This window comes from Cetorhinus maximus, chromosome 1 (assembly GCF_964194155.1).
Source record: "Cetorhinus maximus chromosome 1, sCetMax3.hap1.1, whole genome shotgun sequence".
NCBI classification, from domain to species: Eukaryota; Metazoa; Chordata; class Chondrichthyes; order Lamniformes; family Cetorhinidae; genus Cetorhinus; species Cetorhinus maximus.
In genome coordinates this window covers 203,951,283-203,973,316 of record NC_135879.1, presented here as the reverse complement: position 1 = coordinate 203,973,316, position 22,034 = coordinate 203,951,283, and the positions used below count along the sequence as shown (strand labels likewise).

At 41.5% G+C, this 22,034-nt stretch overlaps 1 protein-coding gene across 6 annotated transcripts in view; it reads right to left on the bottom strand.

Annotated features, from left to right (window-relative positions):
• Positions 1–22,034, bottom strand: part of atp8b1 (ATPase phospholipid transporting 8B1) — a 183,098-nt gene that overhangs the window by 37,019 nt on the left and 124,045 nt on the right. For 5 of the 6 annotated variants that reach the window (XM_078552016.1, XM_078552046.1, XM_078552033.1 and 2 more), the window contains exons 10-16: positions 20,254–20,412; positions 18,120–18,208; positions 17,827–18,023; positions 17,049–17,257; positions 14,974–15,017; positions 5,420–5,576; positions 3,234–3,422 (exon numbers count right to left, since the gene is read on the bottom strand). In XM_078552016.1, the coding sequence (XP_078408142.1) occupies positions 3,234–3,422; positions 5,420–5,576; positions 14,974–15,017; positions 17,049–17,257; positions 17,827–18,023; positions 18,120–18,208; positions 20,254–20,412 (1,044 nt within the window). The remainder of the gene's footprint in view (positions 1–3,233; positions 3,423–5,419; positions 5,577–14,973; positions 15,018–17,048; positions 17,258–17,826; positions 18,024–18,119; positions 18,209–20,253; positions 20,413–22,034) is intronic. The other variant, XM_078552053.1, reaches the window with a different exon arrangement.

The following is a 22,034-nucleotide window of genomic DNA, read 5'->3' as shown; positions in this document are numbered from 1 at the left end:
ACTGTTCTTCCCGAATAGGTTTTCAATTGTTACACACCAGAGATGGGGGCAGGATTTAATGCCCCTCTGCCACCCCTTACCCCGGTGGCGAGTTTCGAGGTGGGGATATTTCATTGGTCAGGAGGGTGCAGGATGGGGCCCCATCTCCACCCAGTTAAGTCCAGGGCGAGAAGGCTTGTGGACTACCTTCATTCCCAGACACTAACTAATGCCCACTTAAGGACCTCATACCGTTGCCGTGGGTGAGAGAGTCGCTCATTCAAAGGCACACAGTGCCTGATTGAGGGACCCGGCATCTAGCTAGTGAACCCCACCCTGCAACCCCCATCCCGCCTTCACTCATTTGTGTGGCCTCAGTGTAGGTAAGTCCTTGTTGAATAATTTAAATAATTTATTATGTTCAATTATCAAGGAATCTGAGTGTAATAATCAATTAATTCAATATGGTATCATGCTATATGAGTCCCTCTCTTTAGGTGCATTCATACTTGACACGTGATGTGTGCCATATTGCCAACGGTCAAAGTAGGGTTACGTTTTATGGTTTTACCACAGGACAAATGTTGAAGAGAATCACTGTTATATTTTATGTCTTGATTAGAGGATACATGTGAAGTCTCTTGTCATTTAATAGCGAAAGCAAATGCTGCAGAAATTAGGATTTAGGAAGGGGTTTGACATTTTTGCTGCATTCCTCTCAAAAGTAAAATAGCTTTAGGTCTCAAACTACAGTTGTATGTCTTAAACTGTATTCGCTTTTGAACTTCAAGTGCCTTAAAGAGAAATTTGCCTTCCTTCTATGTATAAAGCAGATTTTGTGCATTACCCTGGTTTTTATTATCAGTTTCTATAATAGTATTGTAGTTCTGTAGCTTTTGTGACTTTTATTTCTTATGAACATGTAATGTATTAATAGAACATGGTAATTGTAATGTGTCTATTTCTTCCTGAACTTTAGCATACTATTCATCTTTATGTATTGACTTTATATGTACTATAGTAATTTTGAAATTGCTGTATTAGTTTCAGCTTGCGTATCCCTTGTACTTTTAATTATTTGCCTTTAAGTAACTTGCTTCAGGTGTCAGCAGTCAGTATGAAGTTACATATAGGCATTTTGAACGCTTAAGATGTATCAGTTAGGTCTTTTGGGACATGAACCCTAAAGGAAATCAATCATAAGTGACACTACACATCCTCATCTTAAATAAATACCTTATGTTGCCTTGTTATCTTAGTGGAAACACTATAAACTTAATAAAATAACAGGGAAAAGCTATAAAGAGATGTTCCTACATTTGACATCTTCAGAACTAGTTAAGAGTTGATGGAAAGTGACATCAGGAAGATGACCATCACCCTTAAGTGACCAATCAGACATTGATCATGCACCATTTAACCAATCAGGGACTGATCATGTGTTGTTTGAGTCAATCAGAACTAAAGGCTACTACTGACCATGCATGAAAGTAGTTGCTAGCAAGGGTTAATGAGCAAAAACTTTCAGTAGCTCGGTGTGCAGCATGAAGAAAATAGACTTTGGTCAACAGAAGAAGAGGACCCCCAACCAGAAGTCAAGAACCGGTGTTCCAGAGTAAACAGCTGATCTACTTCCCTGTTAAGTATTGTAATTTTGTACTTATTACAATTAGCTTAATAAATTCTGTGGAACTTGTGACAACATAGTTGCACCTGGAGTGGTCTGTAGCTAGTCAGGAACTGCAGGTTCCTTTTAGTTAACTTTCCCAACTCATTCTGACAATTGTAATTGACTTGAGTATTACAATTGAGATAAGTGTGAATTCCAGATCTTACATCAGTCCCTTGTTGATCTTGGGCCTCTGGTGGGTGCATTGCCAGCAGCTGCCACCACTCCTGGTGGTGCTGATGGGCAATGGTGAGCTGCCAGCCTCTGGTTGGCTGGCAGCTCTGGGGATTTCCCCACTGGGGTCCAAAACCCAGGGAAGGCCCGATGCTGGCCAGTTAAGTGCCTGATGGGCAGGCTTTCCACAAAAGAGGTGATCTGGGGCTCCTGCTGGTTTTCCAGTTGGCAGGTGAGACCCCCGTCGCCAACATGAACTTCCACCCAGTTTTTCCCACTAGATTGACCAACTTTCAGGAAACCTTTCAGGATCAAATTAGAAAAACTACTGGGCAACCCACAGAACCAAACAATATTCAAAACATTTTTGAAGTCCTTCCATGGTTCATTCCTCAGTCAGCCAATGTCTCTGCAGCTTGTTGCTCAAGCTGCTTCTGATGCATCCTTTTACAACCCCCATTATCCACCAACTTGATTTTATCAACTCCATCAGGTGACTCCACCTGAACCCTGGAGTTCTCAGCCTTATCTCAGCTCCATATCTCACCCACCTTCCTGCAAGTGCCCAGTTTCAACTCGTACTCTGCCAACCTGTCTCCAATATTGATAAAGAGGATATATTAGAAAGACTGCCTTTAGGTAAAAGTTGATAAGTCACCAGGTGATGGGATGCATCCAAGGATACGGAGAGAAGGAAGGAAGGAAATTACCAAGGCACTGGCCATAATCTTCCATCCCCCCTTAAATATGGGGGTTACAGTGACAGATGACTGGAGAACTGCAAATATTACACCTTTGTGCAAAACAAAAATACATGAATAAACCAAGAAACTATACAGCAATTAGTTTAACCTGGGTGGTGGGAAAATTTTTAGAACCGAAAATCGAAGACAAAATTAACAAGTTACTTGGACCAAGGTGGATTAATTCAGAGAAAACCAGCACAGACTTGTTAAAGACAAACCACATTTAATCTTGTTGATTGAATTTTCTGAAGAGGTAGGGAGGGTTGATGTGGTGTACACAGACTTCCAAAAAGTTATTTTATAATGTGTCACATAACAAGCTTGTCAGCAAAGTTGAAGCCCATGGAATAAAATGAATAGTGGCAGCAAGAGTAAAAAGCTGAATATTGCTGAAAAGAATTGTTTGCAGAGGACAAGTCGCTGTGTATGAATGCATGTCACCTATAACAACTGTAAATGGGCCACATTATGAGCTTGACTGGTTATCTTAAATCGGTTGTTAGTGTCACTATTAGCACACTCAGGATTGTTCAGGCAATGCTATTGTGAGATCTGGTGATAGGACATGGTGTTTGAAGCAGAATTTGTAGCTGAATACAGTTTTCACATCAAGGACATAGATGAACAGACTACATAGCTTGAAAGTGGCAAATGTTCTTACTTACAAATGATGGACATTCGTTTCCTGTCGCTGTTGAAGTCTAACATGGCGAGCACGTCATATGTCCTTTTTTCGTCAAGTTCACTTATTGTAATGGAATTTTGCGTACGTGAAAGAAAGACAAACCCAAAATTCCTGGCTGCAGTAACGAGGGCCCCTTCATCTGGAGAGGCTGCTTGATATACAATTTGCCCTGTTCACAGGTGCAAAAGAAAATGTGATCCAAGTACAGTACAAAGTTTGCAACAGCAAGTTTAAAAATCAATTTCCTCCGTGTTCTCCACTGAAGATCAAAAGTAAGCAATGTTTGTTAAAGTTGCCATCACTGCTCCAATAGCTGACAGGAAACCTAACCAAAAGCAGGATAGGTCCGAGTGCTAATTTTCTTTCCCACGATGGAGAACTTTGTTTCCATGAGGTATTTTTACCCATCAACATCATAAAATTGAACATCGTGTTGAGGAAGCTTAAAGAAGATAAGGCACTATCTCTGACACTCCTCACTCCAGTCACTCCCAAATTATCTGAAATTTACTTGTTCTCAAATGTGAAATTTCGCTTAATATTAATGGGTCTTAATATAGTTTTGCTGGTTACTATAACACATGGATCAGATGTTTTGGAGGCCCAGGATACAGCTGGATGCATTTTTCTTCTTGTGAGGGCTTAATATGACAACACAGAACATCAAAAATATCTTCAGAATCCCATTTACAATGATATATTTCATAGGTCTTTCAATACAGTGCTGCATACCCCTTCTCCCCACCCGCTGATTGAAAAGCTGACTGTTAGAGATTACAGGTCAAATCTTGAATAGTATCTGGAGATCTGTCATACAGCTCCAAAATTCTGTAAGGGTCAATGAGAAACTCTGTGAACCCAATGAGGTGTGTTCCCCCCCACCGCCAACACCCCCCCAACCAAGGATGATATTTTGTAGTTGGCAGATCCTTTGGGGGAACCTAACATGCTCTAATGCCCCAGCATTTTAGTACCAAAATTTAGTAGCAGCATTACAGAAAACTCCAAATTGCTGGAAAATGCTTAAAAAATTCAACGACAGAAGGAAAAAAAACAGACACTTCTGGGACCATAATCATACCAGGAAACACATTTGGTACCAGAAATTGCACCGTCTTGAGAAATTTCTAAAATCTCCAATGCAAAAACATACTTGTGTGTACTTCAGGTTTTCCCACCCCCACCACCATAATGACATTGATACAATCGTGCAGATGAACTTATAATAAGCACATAGCTTAATGTACTACCATTGTGCCTACTCCTGATCATATGTCAGAGGTGAAGCCAGTGGATTTGTTTCCACAGATGTCAACTGAATTGATGCTAGCATATTAACATAAATCCTGAAATTCAATTTAATAAAAGGCAGTTAAACTTACTGACTTGCATTGGCAATGGCCTCAGTTACACATTGTTATCCAAGGCAGTTTTTCCAGTTATATAGATTCTTCACTATTTTGAAATGGTTTGCAATTGGCATTGAACAATACATGAAACTAAGGCCCCAGCTTGCCTGTTCTGGTGCTTGGAGAAGATGTTTAAGAATCTGTGGCACGAATTAAAAATCAGGAAACCCTTTTTCCCCTCTGGTTCTGGCCAACATTCATCCCTCAAGCAAAACCAATCATCTTAAACATTTTAACTGGTGATGGCTATTTGTTTGACCTTACTTTGGTGTAATAAAATGTGGCAGCTTGCACAGTCACCACATTTCAAAGTAATTTATTTTGTGTGACGCACTTTAAAGCACTAGGAGAAAAAATAAGATTCTATAGGTGTCATTGTATGATTTGACCACTGCCACTCCAAAGCAGGATGTCACACTCAGGTACCACAGGTCAGAGCATTGGGTTCACAATGTTCTAACTCCATCTCCAGCCTACCGGCATGGAATCACGGCTTCCCCAATGTCAGTCTGGATTTGGAATCCCTTGTTACATCTTTCTTCCAAGAGCATAAGCATGGCAATAAAACAGTTAAACGGGGATAGTTGCAATTATTTTAATTCAGCAACAAGTACCCAGTGATGAAAAGTTCAGCCACAACAATTAAAAGATACTATCAGTGCTTGTTGTCGCAGTACCATGTGTATTTCCAAGTGTTTGTACAAATCTAACTTCGTAAGACCGTTCAAAATGGGGCACATCATTGTTCTTGACTTACCATTATTATCTTCCACCATCACAGTGTGACAGAGTGCAAGAAGTTTAAAGAATTCCCCTGCTACTGGATCTTTTCCTGAACGGATGAGTTGAGGCAAGTAATGATCATAAAATTTGAGGTTCCCATCAGCATAGTTGTTCCAGCTGAAGTCCACAAGCTGCAAAATAAAACATATTTGCTCTATGAAATTTTACAAACTTTTAAATAATCAACAATAAGCTGCAGACAATGGTTATTGCAATGCCTAACTGGTGAAGATTACAGCTCATCGAGGACTGGATGTCGCTCAAGCTGTCTGACAAAACAGAAATGGTAGAGGGGTTGCCAGTGTTTATGCTCCACTTGAGCCTTCTCCCATCTTTCCTCATTTAAATCTACCATCATAACCGTCTATTCCTTTCTCCCATAATGCTTCTCCAGCTTCCCCTTAAATGCATCTATACTTTTCGCTTCAACCACTCCTCGTGCTAGTGAGTTCCACATTCTCACCACTCTTTGGGTACAGAAATTTCTTCTGAATTCCCCATTTGATTTCTTCTTGATTATCTTTTATTGATGGTCTCTAGTTATGCTTTTCCCCACAAGAGGAAACATTCTCGCTATATCCACTCAATCAAAACCTTTCATAATTCTAAAGACTTCTAATTGGTCAACTCTCAGCTTCAAGAGAAAAGAGACCCAAGTCTGTCAATCCTTTCCAGATACATATACCCACACATTTCTGATATCATTTTTGTAAATCTCCTCTGTGCCCTCCCCAGTGCCTCTATATCCTTTTCATAATATAGTAACCAGAACTGCACGCAGTAGCCCAAGTGTGGTTTAACCAAGGTTCAATACAAGTTTAGCATAAGTTCCCTACTGTTCACATCTTTCCCCCTAGATAGAAATAAAACCTACTGCTTGGTTTGCTTTTTTTATGGCCTTGCTAATCTGTCGCACATTTAGTGATGGAGGTATTTGTACTCAGATTCCTTTATTCCTCTACCTCATCTGGACTTGCATCTTCCAAGTAATAAGTGACTTCTCTATTCTTCCTACTTAAAATGTACTACTTCACATTTATCTGTGTTGAGCATTATCTGCCAATTAACCATTCTGCAATGTTCTGTAATTTGTTGCAGCCCTCCTCAGTTTTGACTATCCTCTCCTCAGTTTGGTGTCATCTGCAAATTTAGAAATTGTGTTTTGATGCCAAGGTTCAAATCATTTATGTAAATTGTGAGCAGAAGTGATCTCAGCACTGACACTTGTGGAACACCACTCCCCACCTTTTGTCACTCTGAACAACTACCCTTTAGTCCCACTCTCTGCTTTCTGCCTTGAAGCCAGCTAGCAAACCATTCTGCCCCTTGTCCCTGACTCCACATTCTCTGACCTTATTCATTTGTCTATTATGGGGCATCTTATTGAAGGCCTTTTGAAAATCCAGATAAAACGCATCTACTGCATCATCATCATCAACTCTGTCACCTCCTCAAAAAATTTAGTAAGGCTGGTCAAGCAGGGATTTTCTTTTTGAAATCCATGCTGATCATTCATTATTAAAACTCTCATTTCTAGATGTTCTTCTTCAGTAAGAATTCCATTACTTTTCTTACCACTGACATTAAGCTGACTGGTCTATAATTCCCTAGATATTTTGTCACCTTTCTTAAATATAGGAATTACATTAGCTAATGGTCCTATTCCTTTCAAAACTTTCTATTTTGATTTATGTGCCTATCAATGTTTCATTATTTTGTTTTATGTTCCTCGATAATTTAATTTCATAGTTCCTCTTTGCCTTCCTGATTGTACTACTTTAAAACTTTTCTCCCAATCTCTTCATACTCTTTCTTATCATGCACTCTTCTTGCTGTCTATGTAGTAGGGGGTCAGTATGTGGAACCTATGAACATACAGATGAACAAAGAGGAGTAGGTCATTTGGCCCCTCGAGCCTGCTCCACCGTTTAATAAGATCATGGCTGATCTGACAGTAACCTCAAATCTGCATCCTGCCTACCCCTGATAATCTATCACCCCCTTTGCTTACCAAGAATCTATCCAGCTCTGCCTTAAAAATATTCAAGACTCTGCTTCCAACACCTTTTCAGGAAGAGAATTCCAAAGACTCATGACCCTCTGACTGAGAACATTTCACCTCATCTCTGTTTTAAATGGACAACCCCTTATTTTTGAACAGTGACCCCCTAGTTCTAGATTCTCCCACAAGGGGAAACATCCTCTCGACATCCATCGTGTCAAGACCCCTCAGGGTCTTAAATGTTTCAATCAAGTCGCCTCTTACTCTTTTAAACTCCAGCGGATACAAGCTTAGCATGTCCAACCTTTCTTCACAAGACAACACACCCATTCCAGGTATTAGTCAGGTAAATCTTCTGTGAACTGCTTCCAATGCATTTACATCCTTCCTTAGATAAGGTAACCAATACTGTACACAGTACTCCAGATGTCATCTTACTGCTCTGTATAACTCAAGTATAACCTCCCTAACTTTTGTATTCAGTTCCCCTCGCAATAAATGATACCATTTTATTAAGCTTTCCTAATTATTTGCTGTACTTGCATCTAGCTTTTTGCGATTCATCCACTAAGACACCCAGATCCCTCTGCATCTCAGAGTTCAGCAATCTCTCACCATTTAGGTAATATGCTTTGCTTTTATTCTTCCTGCCAAAATAGAAAATTTCACATTTTCCCACATTGTACTCGATTTGCCAGACCTTTGCCCACTCACTTAACCTGTCTATATCTTTTGTAGCCTCGTTATGTCCTCATCACAAATTACTTTTCTACCTATCTTTGTATCATCAGCAAATTTGATGCATCCCTTCATCCAAGTCATTTACATAAAATGGTAAACAGTGGAGGTCCCAGCACTGATCCCCATGGCACACAGGCAGATGCACTTGCTACAATCTTCAGCCAGAAGTGTCGGGTGGATGATCCATCTTGGCCTCCTCTGGAGGTCCCCAGCATCACAGATGCCAGTCTTCAGCCAATTCGATCCACCCCGCGTGATATTAAGAAATGGCTGAAGGCACTGGATACTGAAAAGGCTATGGGCCCTGACAATATTCTGGCAATAGTACTGAAGACTTGTGCTCCAAAACTTGCTGCGCCCCTAGCCAAGCTGTTCCAATACAGCTACAACACTGGCATCTACCCAGCTATGTGGAAAATTGCCCAGGTATGTCCTGTACACAAAAGGCAGGACAAATCCAACCTGACCAATTAGCGCCCATCAGTCCACTCCCCATCATCAGTGAAATAATGGAAGGGGTCATCAACAGTGCTTATCAAGCGGCACTTGCTTAGCAATAACCTGCTCACTGACACCCAGTTTGGGTTTTGCCAGGGCCACCCAGCTCCTAATCTCATTACAGCCTTGCTTCAAACATGGACAAAAGAGCTGAACACCAGAGATGAAGTAAAAGTGACTGCCCTTGACATCAAGGAAACATTTGACAGAGTGTGGCATCAAGGAGCCCTAGCAAAACTGGAGTCAATGGGAATCAGGGGGAAAACTCTCCGCTGGTTGCAGTCATACCTAGCACAAAGGAAGATGGTTGTGGTTGTTGGAGGTCAGTCATCTCAGCTCCAGGACATCACCGCAGGAGTTCCTTGGGGTAGTATCCTCGGCCCAACCATCTTCAGCTGCTTCATCAACGACCTTCCTTCCATCATAAAGTCAGAAGTGGAGATATTCGCTGACGATTGCACAATGTTCTGCACCATTTGCAACTCCTCAGATACTGAAGCAGTCCATGTCCAATTGCAGCAAGACCTGGACAATATCCAGGCTTGGGCTGATAAGTGGCAAATAACATTTGCTCCACACAAGAGCCAGGCAATGATCATCTCCAACAAGAGAGAATCCAACCATCGCCCCTTGATGTTCAATGGCATTACCATTACTGAATCCCCCACGATCAACATCCTGGGGATTACCATTGACCAGAAACTGAACTGGACTAGCCATACAAATCCTGACTCCCCAAAGCCTGTCCACCATCTACAAGGCACAAGTCAGGAGTGTGATGGAATACTCCTCACTTGACTGGATGAGTGCAGCTCCTACAACACTCAAGAAGCTTGATACCATTCAGGACAAAGCAGCTTGCTTGATTGGCACATCCACAAACACTCCCTCCACCACCGACGCACAATAGCAGCAGTGTGTACCATCTACAAGCTGCATTGCAGGGATTCACCAAGGCTCCTGAGACAACACCTTCCAAACCCACGACCACTACCATCTAGAAGGACAAGGGCAGCAGATAGATGGGAACACCACCACCTGGAAGTTCCCCTCCAAGTCACTCACCACCCTGACTTGGAAATATATTGCCGTTCCTTCACTGTTGCTGGGTCAAAATCCTGCAACTCTCTTCCTAATGGCACTGTGGGTGTACCTGCACCACATGGACTGCAGCTGTTTAAGGCGGCAGCTCACCACCACCTTCTCAAAGGCAACTAGGGATGGGCAATAAATATTGGCCCAGCCAGCAAAGCCCACATCCCATGAATGAATAATGAAAAAGACACCATTTGTCACATCTTGCCAACCTGAAGACGACCCATTTATGTCTACTCTCTGCTTCCTGTTAGCCAGCCAATCTTCTATCCATGCCAATATGTTAGCTCCTATATCATGAGCTTTTATTTTCCGCAGTAACCTTGATGTGGCACCTTATCATATGCATTCTGGAAATCTAAGTACAGTATATTTACCGGTTTCTCTTTATCCATAGCACATGTTACTTCCTCAAAGAACTCCAATAAGTTGGTTAAACATGATTTCCCTTTCTCAAAACCCTGTTGACTGTGCCTGATTATATTTTTTTAAGTGCCCTGCTATAACATCTTTAATAATAGCTTCTAACATTTTCCCCATGACAGATGTCAAGCTAACTGGCCTGTAGTTTCCTTCTTTCTTCCTTCTTGAATAATGGAGTTATATTTGCTATCTTCCAATCTAATGGGAACTTCCCTGAATCTAGGGAATTTCAGAATATTAAAACCAAAGCATCAACTATCTGACTAGCCACTTATTTTAAGACCTTAGGATGAAGCCCATCAGGACCCGGGCTCTTGTCAAGCCGCAGCTCCAACAATTTACTCAGTACCACTTCTCTGGTGATTGTAATTTTCCTGAGTTTGTCCCTCCCTTCCATTTCCTGATTTATAGCTGCTTCTGGCATGTTACTTGTATCCTCTATAGTGAAGACTGATGCAAAATACCTATTCAATTCATCTGTCATTTCCTTGTTTTCCAGTATCAATTGTCCAAGACTATATTTTAGTCATCCTTTGCTGTTCCTTATATTCTGTCCAATCTTCTGGCCTTCCACCTATCTTTGCACAATTATATGCTTTTTCTTTAAGTTTCATACTATCTTTAACCTTCTTAGTTAACCATGGACGGTGTATCCATTCCTTGGACTTTTTCTTACTCATTGGAATCTATCTATTTATCCAGTGAATTCTGAAATATCCTGTTAAATGTTTGCCACTTCATCTCTATTGACCTATCTCTTAACCTAATTTTCCAATTCACTTAAGCCAGCTCTGCTTACATGCCCTCATAATTGCGCTTACTTAAAGTTTAAAAACACAGTCTCAGACCCACTCCTCTCTCCCTCAAACTGAAAGTAAAATTCAATCATTTATGGTTCATGGTACCTAGGGGCGCCTTCAGAATGAGATCATTAATTAATCCCATCAATACCAAGACTGGTATGGCCTGCTCTCTGGTAGGCTCCAGAACATGCAAAGAAACTGTCCTGATTTCCTGAACTCCTCATCTAGGCTACCTTTGTGCACCTGACTTTTCCAGTCTATATGTAGATTAAAATCTCCGATGATTATCTCTGTGCCCTTCTGACAAGCTCCCATTATTTTTTCCTTTATGCTTAACCCTACCATGTGGTTACTATTATGATGACAATGTCTTTAATTAACATGACCAATGGACACCATGCAATGAAACGAGGAAGGAACTAAGATTAGACCCTTAGGGGATTCCAAAGGTAACAACACACAGGCATTACTGAAGATGTCCTGACTACAAATGGTTAAGTAAGAGTGAAACTAAGTGAGGCAAGTTTCACTGAGCTGGACAATGCAGCTAGACATTGGAGAAGAGGTTTTGGAGGTAAATGGGTGTTTTCAACTATGTCAAAGGTTGTAAGGAGGGAAAGGAGGGAGTGTACCATGTCACTAAGGATATCAATGTGGCTTCAATTAAGGCTATGGGCAGTGGTAGATACCCGATAGGACATGATCAACGGAGCTGCAGCAAAGATGGGCAAGAATTGGAAAACAACACATTCAAGAACACTGGAGAGGAACGGAAAGAGAGTGAGGCCACCTTGATGGAAAAGATAAGAGTTGTTGACACTGTGTACTTGAAACAGGAAAGTCTTACATTGCCCTATTACTGATAAGCAGAAAAATTCAGGTGATAAATCTGCTTTACTAAGGAAACTCAACTCTTGTCCCTTGCCCCTGACCCAACTCCCTGAATAATCATTGCCTTTCATTCTAGCCATGAGGAAACAAAAGGACTTCGCAAATCAAGGGATAATAAATCATAACTCTTCTCCACCAGAAGAAGAAAACATGCATCCAACAAAGCATGCCGAAATGGAAACTATCACTGTGGTTAGACAGAGGTAAACCAAGTATGTGTAATATCTGAACTGTTTCACCATAAAGTATGTTAGTACATCCACATTCGTGAAACTAAAAAATACAAGTTAGTCTGATTCTGAAATCCCATAGAAGAGCAAGTCCTGATTTAAGGTGCGCCATTTTAAGTCATTCTGTTTTAATGTAATTCAGGTAATAGTGCTCATATTCGCAGTTATCATCGGGAGTTTTGTTTTAGCGCTATTTCACGATGAGTCTCACATAGGGTCCTGTGACATGATTGGCACCATTTTGGAGCAGCCACTCCCACTCACTGACCCTCCCGCCAACTCACTTGGTTGTTGCCGACCTTCCCTCTCGCCACCTCTCCAGTTTGCGGCTTACCTCTGCATTCCGAAGCTGTTCTTCCTGCCTCTCACTGCTCATCTAGCGAGTCCTCGCACAAAACAAGGGTTCGGGAGAGGGAAGCATTGAACAGGAGGGTTGGCGATAGGAAGTGGCAGCGAGCACAACTGGCAGTGAGCCGGAGGGTGGGGGAGCAGGAGGGGCAGCGAGCCAGAGGCAAGTAGAAAGAGGCAGCATATTTCTTTCCTATTTTAAAACTTATCTGATTTTAAAAGCTATTTCATTTATGAATAAAGGAATGCAGCAAAGTATTCAAACTTACTAAGTATAATGTTTTAATTTTTTTCCGATGCGAAAGATCCTACAGAACCCAACAACAGCTTTTACATTGGTTATAATCAGAAGATATGATACGCTTAATACTGTTTCATTTAAAGTTGAACTTTTATGGAACAAATTTAAAACTTTAAGCAAGAGCTTATCTGTAAATCTTTTACCAGGTTCTCCCTAACAAAGAACAAACCCTAAAGCCAAGAGTATAGGCTCCTTGACCACCAACACTTCCAATTTGAAATTCTGATCATACTGTCAAAATCCCTCTATGACATACCCACTTTGTATCACTGAAAGGTCCTCCAGACAGACAACTGTCTGAAAATACTGCATTCCTATAACTCAGGCCTTTTGCACATCCCCCACTGCCTTCATTTCACCATTGGTGGCTATGCCCAAACTCTGGGAACTCCCCCTCTAAAATCTCTTCAACCTTCTGGAGAAAGAAAGGGTCAGGTTTATGATCCCAGAGATCGTAACAATCAACTGCTGATACAAGTCTCTCACACTGAACCTCAGTTTACACTCAATGCTTAGCCATTTAATTTGATGAAGGGATCATGCTTGGATAAACTCCCCTACATTTGATGTGCTAAATCGGAATTATACGAGGCACAAAAGATTGCTCACCCACAATTCATTCCATCCCCATTTTATAACCTCCATTTCTCTCACATCAGATGGTGGGCGGAGCAGAGGAAGATCTTACACTTTATCCATCCTCCCTCTGGTAAGAATTGCAAGGCCAATGCCTGGTGCATTCATGTTCCTCCTCCACTCCCTCACATACATTATGCTATAGCCTACTTGTCTACACATCCATCAATAGGTGCATCTATATAGCACCTTTAATACAGAAATAGGCACGGTGGATTGTGGCAAGGTCAGGGGTGGGGAGGTGTTGGGTGGTGTCGGTGGAAGGAAACCATCTAATTTTTCTATAATTTAGAGATAAATAAATTCAATGAATATTCTTTTTATCCTGGTCCCTTTTATCAATGCATCCTAAAACATATTAAACTTGTTAAGCAGAGGTAGGATGAATGGGCTGCACTCAACTTATGGAGTCACGTCCAAGGTAGAAATTCACCTACATGATATTTGAGTATCGCAGAGTGTTATGACCGATGCAGTTGGTAGTGGAGTTATTTAAAAATCCCAGAGGGAAAGTTTCAACAACTGTCATAACCTATAATTTTAACTGTTTGAGATGCAACTCTAAATTCAGGAATCAGACCACCAGTTCTTGAGGCTTTACATTAAACTGATTGAAACATTTCATTAATTTACACAGGTTAAAATATATGGCTACAAATTATAACTTTTAACAAATTCCCAAACTAATCTCCATTAAGACAACGGCAGCCCATAGACCAAACCAAACACCAGGCAAAGCATTTTCACCTTACGAATTCAAAATGAGGTTCTTTTCACTGTGGAGCCAGTTGGAGGCTTACAGCTGCCTTTTGATCTGACATTGACTCTGCCCTGCACACCCAACAATTACTGAAGTTACACCTAGCACCACCGATTGAATTCAAATTCTCATTGTCTCACCAGTCTCTTTGAACTTTACCTTTTAATAATGAAACCCCATTCATTGGACCAATTTTATTAGTAATAAACATATGGCTTGGTAGCTGTTAGAAAGGTGCTAAGTTTTCACTCCACTTCTTGAATGCTCTATTCAAAAAAATGCAAATGCATGCTACCTCCCTTACATATCAAAACTAGTACATATCAAAGCATCCAGACTAGCTGGCTTTAATCTAATTAAGACACACCTGTAGACTAAACCTCTATTTTAAAAGAAAAATATTTTCCATAATATTATATACATTAATAGCTTCCTGACACTGAGAAAAAAAACACATGCTGTTGAAGCTTTTCATCTTGCATTTAAGAGCTTTTACTTATTTACATTATACTTATAATGAAGTTATGAACCTATTCAAAATGCTTTACTATTGCAAAAATGACAAATATTTCATAAGTACATTAATTATTAACAAAGTTCAGTGGGATATTCCTGGTCTACAGCTGCTTGCTATTATCTAACATCTTGCAGAATTACACGCCATCCCAAAAACTGAAAACAAATTTCAATGCAGAATGCAGCAGCAGAACTCTGCATACTTCAAATGTTTGTAGCATGATTTCAGCATCTTCACCTTCAAGTAACTGACTTATTAAAATTAAGCAACCAGTTAGTTTTACCTCTACTTTGTCAGTCTTGTCTCCCGCAACATTGCACAATTCACCTGTAGAAGAAACAGAAAATTATACTGAGAACCTGGGAGGAACTATCAGTGGCAGTCTGTACACTGTTACTAGTTACTGGACTAGTAATCTAGAGGCCCAGGGCTAATGTCCTGGAGACATTTCCAACATTTTACTTTTATCCAATGTTCTGGGGACACTGGTTCAAATCCCACCACAGCAGCTGGTGGAATTTAAATTCAATTAATTAGTAAATCTGTGATCGAAATCTAGTCTCTGTAATGGTTACCATGAAATCATCGATTGTTTGTAAAAACTCGTCTGATTCACTAATTTCCTATAGAGAAGGAAATCTGCCATCCTTACCTGGATGACACAAAGATTGGCCAGGCGGTTAACAGTGAGGTTGAGTGTCTTGGGCTACAGGAAGATATAGACGGGATGGTTAAATGGGCAGATAAGTGGCAGATGGAATTTAACCCTGAAAAGTGTGAGGTGATACACTTTGGAAGGAGTAATTTGACAAGGAAATATTCAATGAATGGCATGACACTAAGAAGCTCTGAAGAACAAAGGGACCTTGGCGTGTGTGTCCATAGATCTCTGAAGGCAGAGGGCATGTTAGTGGGGTGGTGAAAAAGGCATATGGGACACTTGCCTTTATCAATTGAGGCATAGATTACAAAAGTAGGGAGGTCATGTGGGAGTTGTATAGAACCTTGGTGAGGCCACAGCTGGAGTACTGTGTGCAGTTCTGGTCGCCACATTATAGGAAGGATACGATTGCACTGGAGGGGGTGCAGAGGAGATTCACCAGGATGTTGCCTGGGATAAAACATTGAAGTTATGAAGAGAGGTTGGATAGACTTGGGTTGTTTCCATTGGAGCAGAGAAGACTGAGGGGCGACCTGATCGAGGTGTACAAGATTATGAGGGGCATGGACAGGGTGGATAGGGAGCAGTTGTTCCCCTTAGTTGAAGGGTCAGTCAGTGTGTTGTCAGACCCTTGCACACAACAGTTTCCAAATATTTGTCTTTGTGGACTGTGCATACCAGGGAGCCTCAAGGGTCATGAGTAAGCTTTCAAGCCATTGGGCAGCAAGCTAGCTTGAGGCATGAACATACAGCATACTTGGTAAACTGGAGTTACTGAGAGTTACCCCATTTACTGTTTGGATTGACTTCTTGGGTCATCTTTTTAAAAACAAAGATACACCAGTCATCTTGGAATTATAAAAATACTTACTTAAACTTTCACTTTTACTGGGACAATACCCATGGTTCAGTGCTCCTTAACAGAGTTTCTATTTGCACTTCCACTTTTCTACTTTCTACACCCTATAACCACAGAGATTGCATTATGCATCCATTACATTACACAATTGGTAGAACATGGCTCAAAAGCTTACTCATGACCCATGAGGCTCCCTGGTATGCACAGCCCACAAAGACAAATATTTGGGAACCGTTGTCTGCAAGGGTTTGACAACACACTGTTCCACTTTCACTTGGAATATTGCGTTCAGTTTAGAACATGGTGAGAAACGAACTCAAGTTAACTGAGCCCCTTCATTTTTATCACAGTATTAAATCACATTATGTCCATCCCCTGCAGTCGTGCTGCAATATAAATGCAATAATAGCCCAAGAAAAAAAACAGTAGCATTTTAAAAATATTTATCCATTGATGGACATCACTGGAAACACCAGCAATTATTGCCCATCCTGAATTACCCATCCCTAACTGCCCTCGAGAAAGTGGTGAGAACCCCTCTTGAATCACTGTGGTCCATGTAGTATGGGTACACACACACACTGCTTTTGTTTTGGGAGTTTCAGGATTTTGACCTAGTGATGAAGGAACAATGACACATTTCCAATGCAGGATGGTTTGTGACTTGGGAGAGCAACTTACAGGTGGCAACGTTCCCATGCATCTGCTGCTCTTGTTCTTTTAGGCTGTAGAGGTTGTGGGTTTGGAAAGTGCAGTTGGAGAAGTCTTGGTATATTTAGGGAGATTAGAGGTGAACAGGTTTATAATCTATTTTTATATCACAAGGAATGAAGCATACCATATGTAGTGCCACTGATACTACACTTCTTAAATGCCATGATGTTCTGTGTAAGAGTTCCTGTCTTATCAGAGAAGATGTACTCTATCTGCCCAAGCTGCTCAGTCAGTGTAGTTGTCCGTGCTTTGGCTGGAGTATCCTTTTCAGCATAATACATCTGGAGATCCCAGTTAATGAAGTAGCTTTGACCCATGCGAATCACTTCAACACTAAGGGAGAGATTACAAACAATTTTATTCTTTACTTACACATTCATAAACAGCACAAGCAGCAGGTGAGGCCTGTTATGGCTTCAAATGCAATCCACTCATTCTTTTTCCATAAATTAAAATGTATTCTAAGTTTGATCATTTTTTTTTCCTTTTCAACACACCAGGTTTCTACAAGCTGTTCGCAGAAAGGGAGTTGACAATTCAAACTTAGGTCTCCTTGGAATTATTAATAACAACAGAGGAGGCACAGTGGGACTTGAACTCCAGTCAGTCGATCATTCATCTGGGCTTTTGGGTTCCTAGCCCAGTAACATAACCATTATACTACCATTCCCAATTTGTTACTGCCAGGGAATAAGGAGAAAATGGCCACTGAAATAACCTAACAAGCCACTCACTTAAGGGCAATTAAGGATGGGCAATAAATGCTGGCCTTGCCAGCAACACCCACATCCCCCACATGATTTAAAAAGACAAGTTCATGCGCTCAACTTGGTGCATTACAGGGGATGTTTTCCTTTCATGCAGGCACACAAATTTAAGATAATAGAATGAGGCACATTTACCTTACATAAAGTGAAATAGGTACCAGGGTGTTCATAACAATGATATAACCCCAGAAGGTGATAAAACCTCTGTATGAAGGAGACGTGTCCTCGCCATCATAAAGATACCAGGACCGGGTGACATTGCCAATTTCACTTTCCCAGAATGTGTGTCCAATAGCAAGGCCAGTTGACAGAAGAATGAGGAACAGAAAGATCTGGAAAGTAGTAAAACTGCATATGTAGATCACTTATTCTACTAAAACGACCAAAATGTTACTGCATAATTGCACAGTAGAAGGTTTCTGTTTTACCAAATAAACTATGTAATTCATCAGCTGGTCAATTTTGGTCCTTTTGAAGTTAGTTTTTCCTCCATTCCTCATGATTTTGGTATCAGCTCCTGTAAGACAGAATATATAGTGCAACAGGGTTACATTTATTCTGGAGGAGGCTATTATTCTAATGGTTCTTTCTACCTCAGCAACTTTACTAATCATGTTATCTGGAGACTGTAATTCTGTAAGTTAGTTTTTTGGTATTTAAGATGGTACTTTCCTTGCACATCAGGGCATAATGAAGGAATGGGCTCAAATAGTGTAGCAAACAACTGCATTTTAAGACTTCAAATCCTAGGTGGTTACATGCCAATTGCCAAATTAAAAAATAGGTATTTCTGAAAAGTTTACCCTTTTCTTAAGCTCATGAAATATTTATGAAACAGTTTTTTAAAAACCCAGACATGCTCAGAAGAAGTGGAATAATATCAATCCTTATCAGGCTACCTTCTGTCATGAAAAGCTGATTATAGCCACAATTACGTACAGGCATATTGAACTTTTTAAGAAAGAGACCTGTGTGTTTTTAAAGAAATATAAGCAAGAACACTGAGCAAAAGATGACTGATAATGTAAAGTGACCACTTTCTGGAAAAATTCATAAGTGAATTAGACTGACAGACCTCCTCAGAGAACATCGAATGTCATACCTGAAAAGGTGTCATGGCCTTCAAGCAGAGATATTTAAAAGGGTCATAGGAAAGATGCAAAAGACTGAACTTAAATCTCCTGTAGTTGCAGAGACAAGACTGATTACCACATCCCTGTAGTTACCTAAAATTCATCTCCTGTTGATTCATATCTCAGGGTGTGTAAAATGGTCAGAGATCAAAGAAAATAAACACTGGGCACAAGACATGGCTTTTTCCCCTTACAGGAATACACAGGGAAAAATGGGTTAAAAAGCTAACTGCAGAGCAGTGCACAGTGTGTGCTCGCGTGCTAATGTGTGGTGTATGTGACAGCAAGACCAACTAGTCACCCCTGCAGTTGCAGGCGAAATCTCTCTCTCTCTGTGCTGGAGGCAAGGCTCAGGGGAAGCCGCAATCAAAAAGGAAATAGGACTGCTTCTTCAGCTATCCTGCAGAACCAAGTGCCTCCAAACCCATTGCCCAAGTCAGCTCTACTGGAATCACCCAACTTAACGGCCGCAACACTTTACCATCTCGGCCTCACGCCAAAGACTGATTCGCCCTCGAGGTGGGATGTAGTTGCATTGGAGTTGGTTCAGAGGAGGTTCACTAGACTGATACCAGAGATGTGGGGCTTGTCTTATGAGGAGAGGTTGAGTAGTTTAGGCCTGTACTCGCTAGAGTTTAGATGGATGAGAGGAGATCTAATTGAGGTATGTAAGATGCTAAAGGGGATAGATAAAGTAGACGTGGCACGGATGTTTTCCCTTGTGGGGCATTCTAGAACGAGAGGCCATAGTTTTAAGCTAAGGGGTGTTAGATTTAAATGAGAGATGAGGAGGAATTACTTTTCTCAAAGGGTCGTGAATCTGTGGAATTCACTACCTCAGAGTGTAGTGGATGCTGGGACGCTGAATAAATTTGAGGAAACAGACAGATTTTTAATTAGTAACGGGTTGAAAGGTTACGGGGAGAGGGCGGGAAATTGGAGTTGAGGCCGAAATGATATCAGCCATGATCGTATTGAATGGCGGGGCAGGCTCGAGGGGCTGAAATGCCTACTCCTGCTCCTAGTTCTTATGTATATCTTTTTAACTTTTACTTAGACTTAGCTTCTCATTTTTGATTTGTGTGTATTTGTGTTATTATTTTTCTTTGGGTTTTTACTAAGTATTAAACTTACTCTTTCTTGGATTCGAGAAAGCCTGGTTAAATTGGCTCCTCCTTAAAAGGAAAATAAATAATTTGGACTGGGAAAAGGTGTCCATGGGAAAGGGGATCCCTTTCAAATTAACCTTGTTGCGACCAACCGAGGGGGTTGAATAAAGAAGGGGAGCCAGATCATTCCTCCTCACCTGGGAGCATAACAAAATTGGGGTCCCATTCAGGAAGTAAACAAACTGGGGGACCTCGCCCAGGGACTTTTCAAATCATCGCGGTAATCCCCAGGGTGTAGAGTAATAAACATGGTTAAATACCTGCAAATATCACGATTCCATGCGTTGTCTCCGTGTTGCGGACTGTGCAGCCACGCAGTAAGATCGAGTTCGCATCTAGAGGATAACTCTGGTTCCTCCAGTATAAGGTTCCTGTAAATTTGTCCAGTCGATTGTTTGGCTCTTCACAGTCTATCAAACCTAGAGCAAATAAAGTTGCTTGTCTTTGGTCTAATGGAGTACTAAGCATCCTCCAAAAAAATACACTGACAAAAATTACTTATTTTACACAACGTGTAACACTAGTTAGAAAACTATGCAAGCGCGGAATCACAGCTGCTCAGATGGTGAATCACGTTGGAGCGCAGATACCTTCTGTCATTACAGAAGGCTAAATAGAAGTCAACAATGCCGAAACACCATGGCTGATCTGAATGGGTGAGCCGAGGTCTCAATTTGCTGCCAAAACTAAAGAGCAATGCTGATGTCATGGGCATTAGTGGCCTGAGTTAATGTTTGCTTGCAAAGTTGGTCTCCAGGGGCCCTTTCAGAAACACATCTCATAAAACACAACTAGGCGACTCCTCTGCAAGACATTGCTAACTTTGAAGGCAAGGTTACATTCACATTGATCTTACTGCAGTATCTGGGCCAATGGCGAAGCTATCAGCACTCTGTTATTATTGATCAAATCGGACAGCAAATGCTGGCGTCTGCACGTGCATAGTTAATCATGAAAATCTGGAAGCAGAGTTGCTTTGCTGTTACATAAGCTGCAGTACACTGCGACCTCACCTATAGAATATAAAAACATAGGGATGAGGTTTCGCCAAAAGTGCAAAGGCCGCTTGGCCTTTTTCGCCTGCCGCCAACCAACGGTTGGATGGGCAGTGAAAAATTCCAAACAATTAATTGATTAAGGGCCTTAATAGGCCGCTTAATGCTCGAGGGGCCTGCTGCTGACTCCTGTGCGTGCCCGCCAACCGAAATATCACGTGAGTGCGCGATGACGTCAGGACGCTCACCCGACATCATCACGCGTTATTTTACGCTCGAGCGTGACGGGCGCATGCCCGCAAGCCGAGTGCAAAATTCTGGCTATAGATTCTTTCTTGGGATGTGGGTGTTGCTGGCAAGTTATTGCCCCTCCCTATTTGCCCTTGGGAAAGTAATGAGGAACCACCTTCTTGAACTGCTACAGTCCATCTGCTGCTGGGAGGGGAGTGCTAGGATTTTGATTCTGCGACAGTGAAGGAACAGTGATATAGTTCCAAGTCTTAGTAGTGTGTGGCTCAGCGGGGAACTTGCAGCTAAAGACGTTCCTATGCATTTCTTGCCCTTGCCCTCCTAGATGTTAAAGGTCACTGGTTTAGAAGGCACTGTCAAAGTTCCGGGAGTTGCTGCAGTGCATCTTGCAGATGGTACACGCTGCTGACACTGTGCATCGATGGAGGGAGCATGTGCTTATGGTGGTGGGTGAGTGCTGATCAAGCAGGCTGCTTTGTTCTGGACAGTGTCAAACTTCTCGAGTGTTGTTGGAACTGCACTCATCCAGGCAGGTGGTGAGTATTCCATCACACTCCTGACTTGTGCATTGTGGACAGGCTTTGGGGAGACAGGAGGTGAGTTACTTGCCGCAGGATTCTTAGCCTCTGATCTTGTAGTGTTTATATGGCTAGTCCAGCTCAGTTTCTGGTCAATGGTAATCCCCAGGATGTTGATTGTGGGGGATTCCATGATGGTAAAGCCATTGAACATCAAGGGGAGATGGTTGGACTCTCTTTTGCTGGAGATGGTCAGTGCTGGCACTTGTGTGGCGCGAA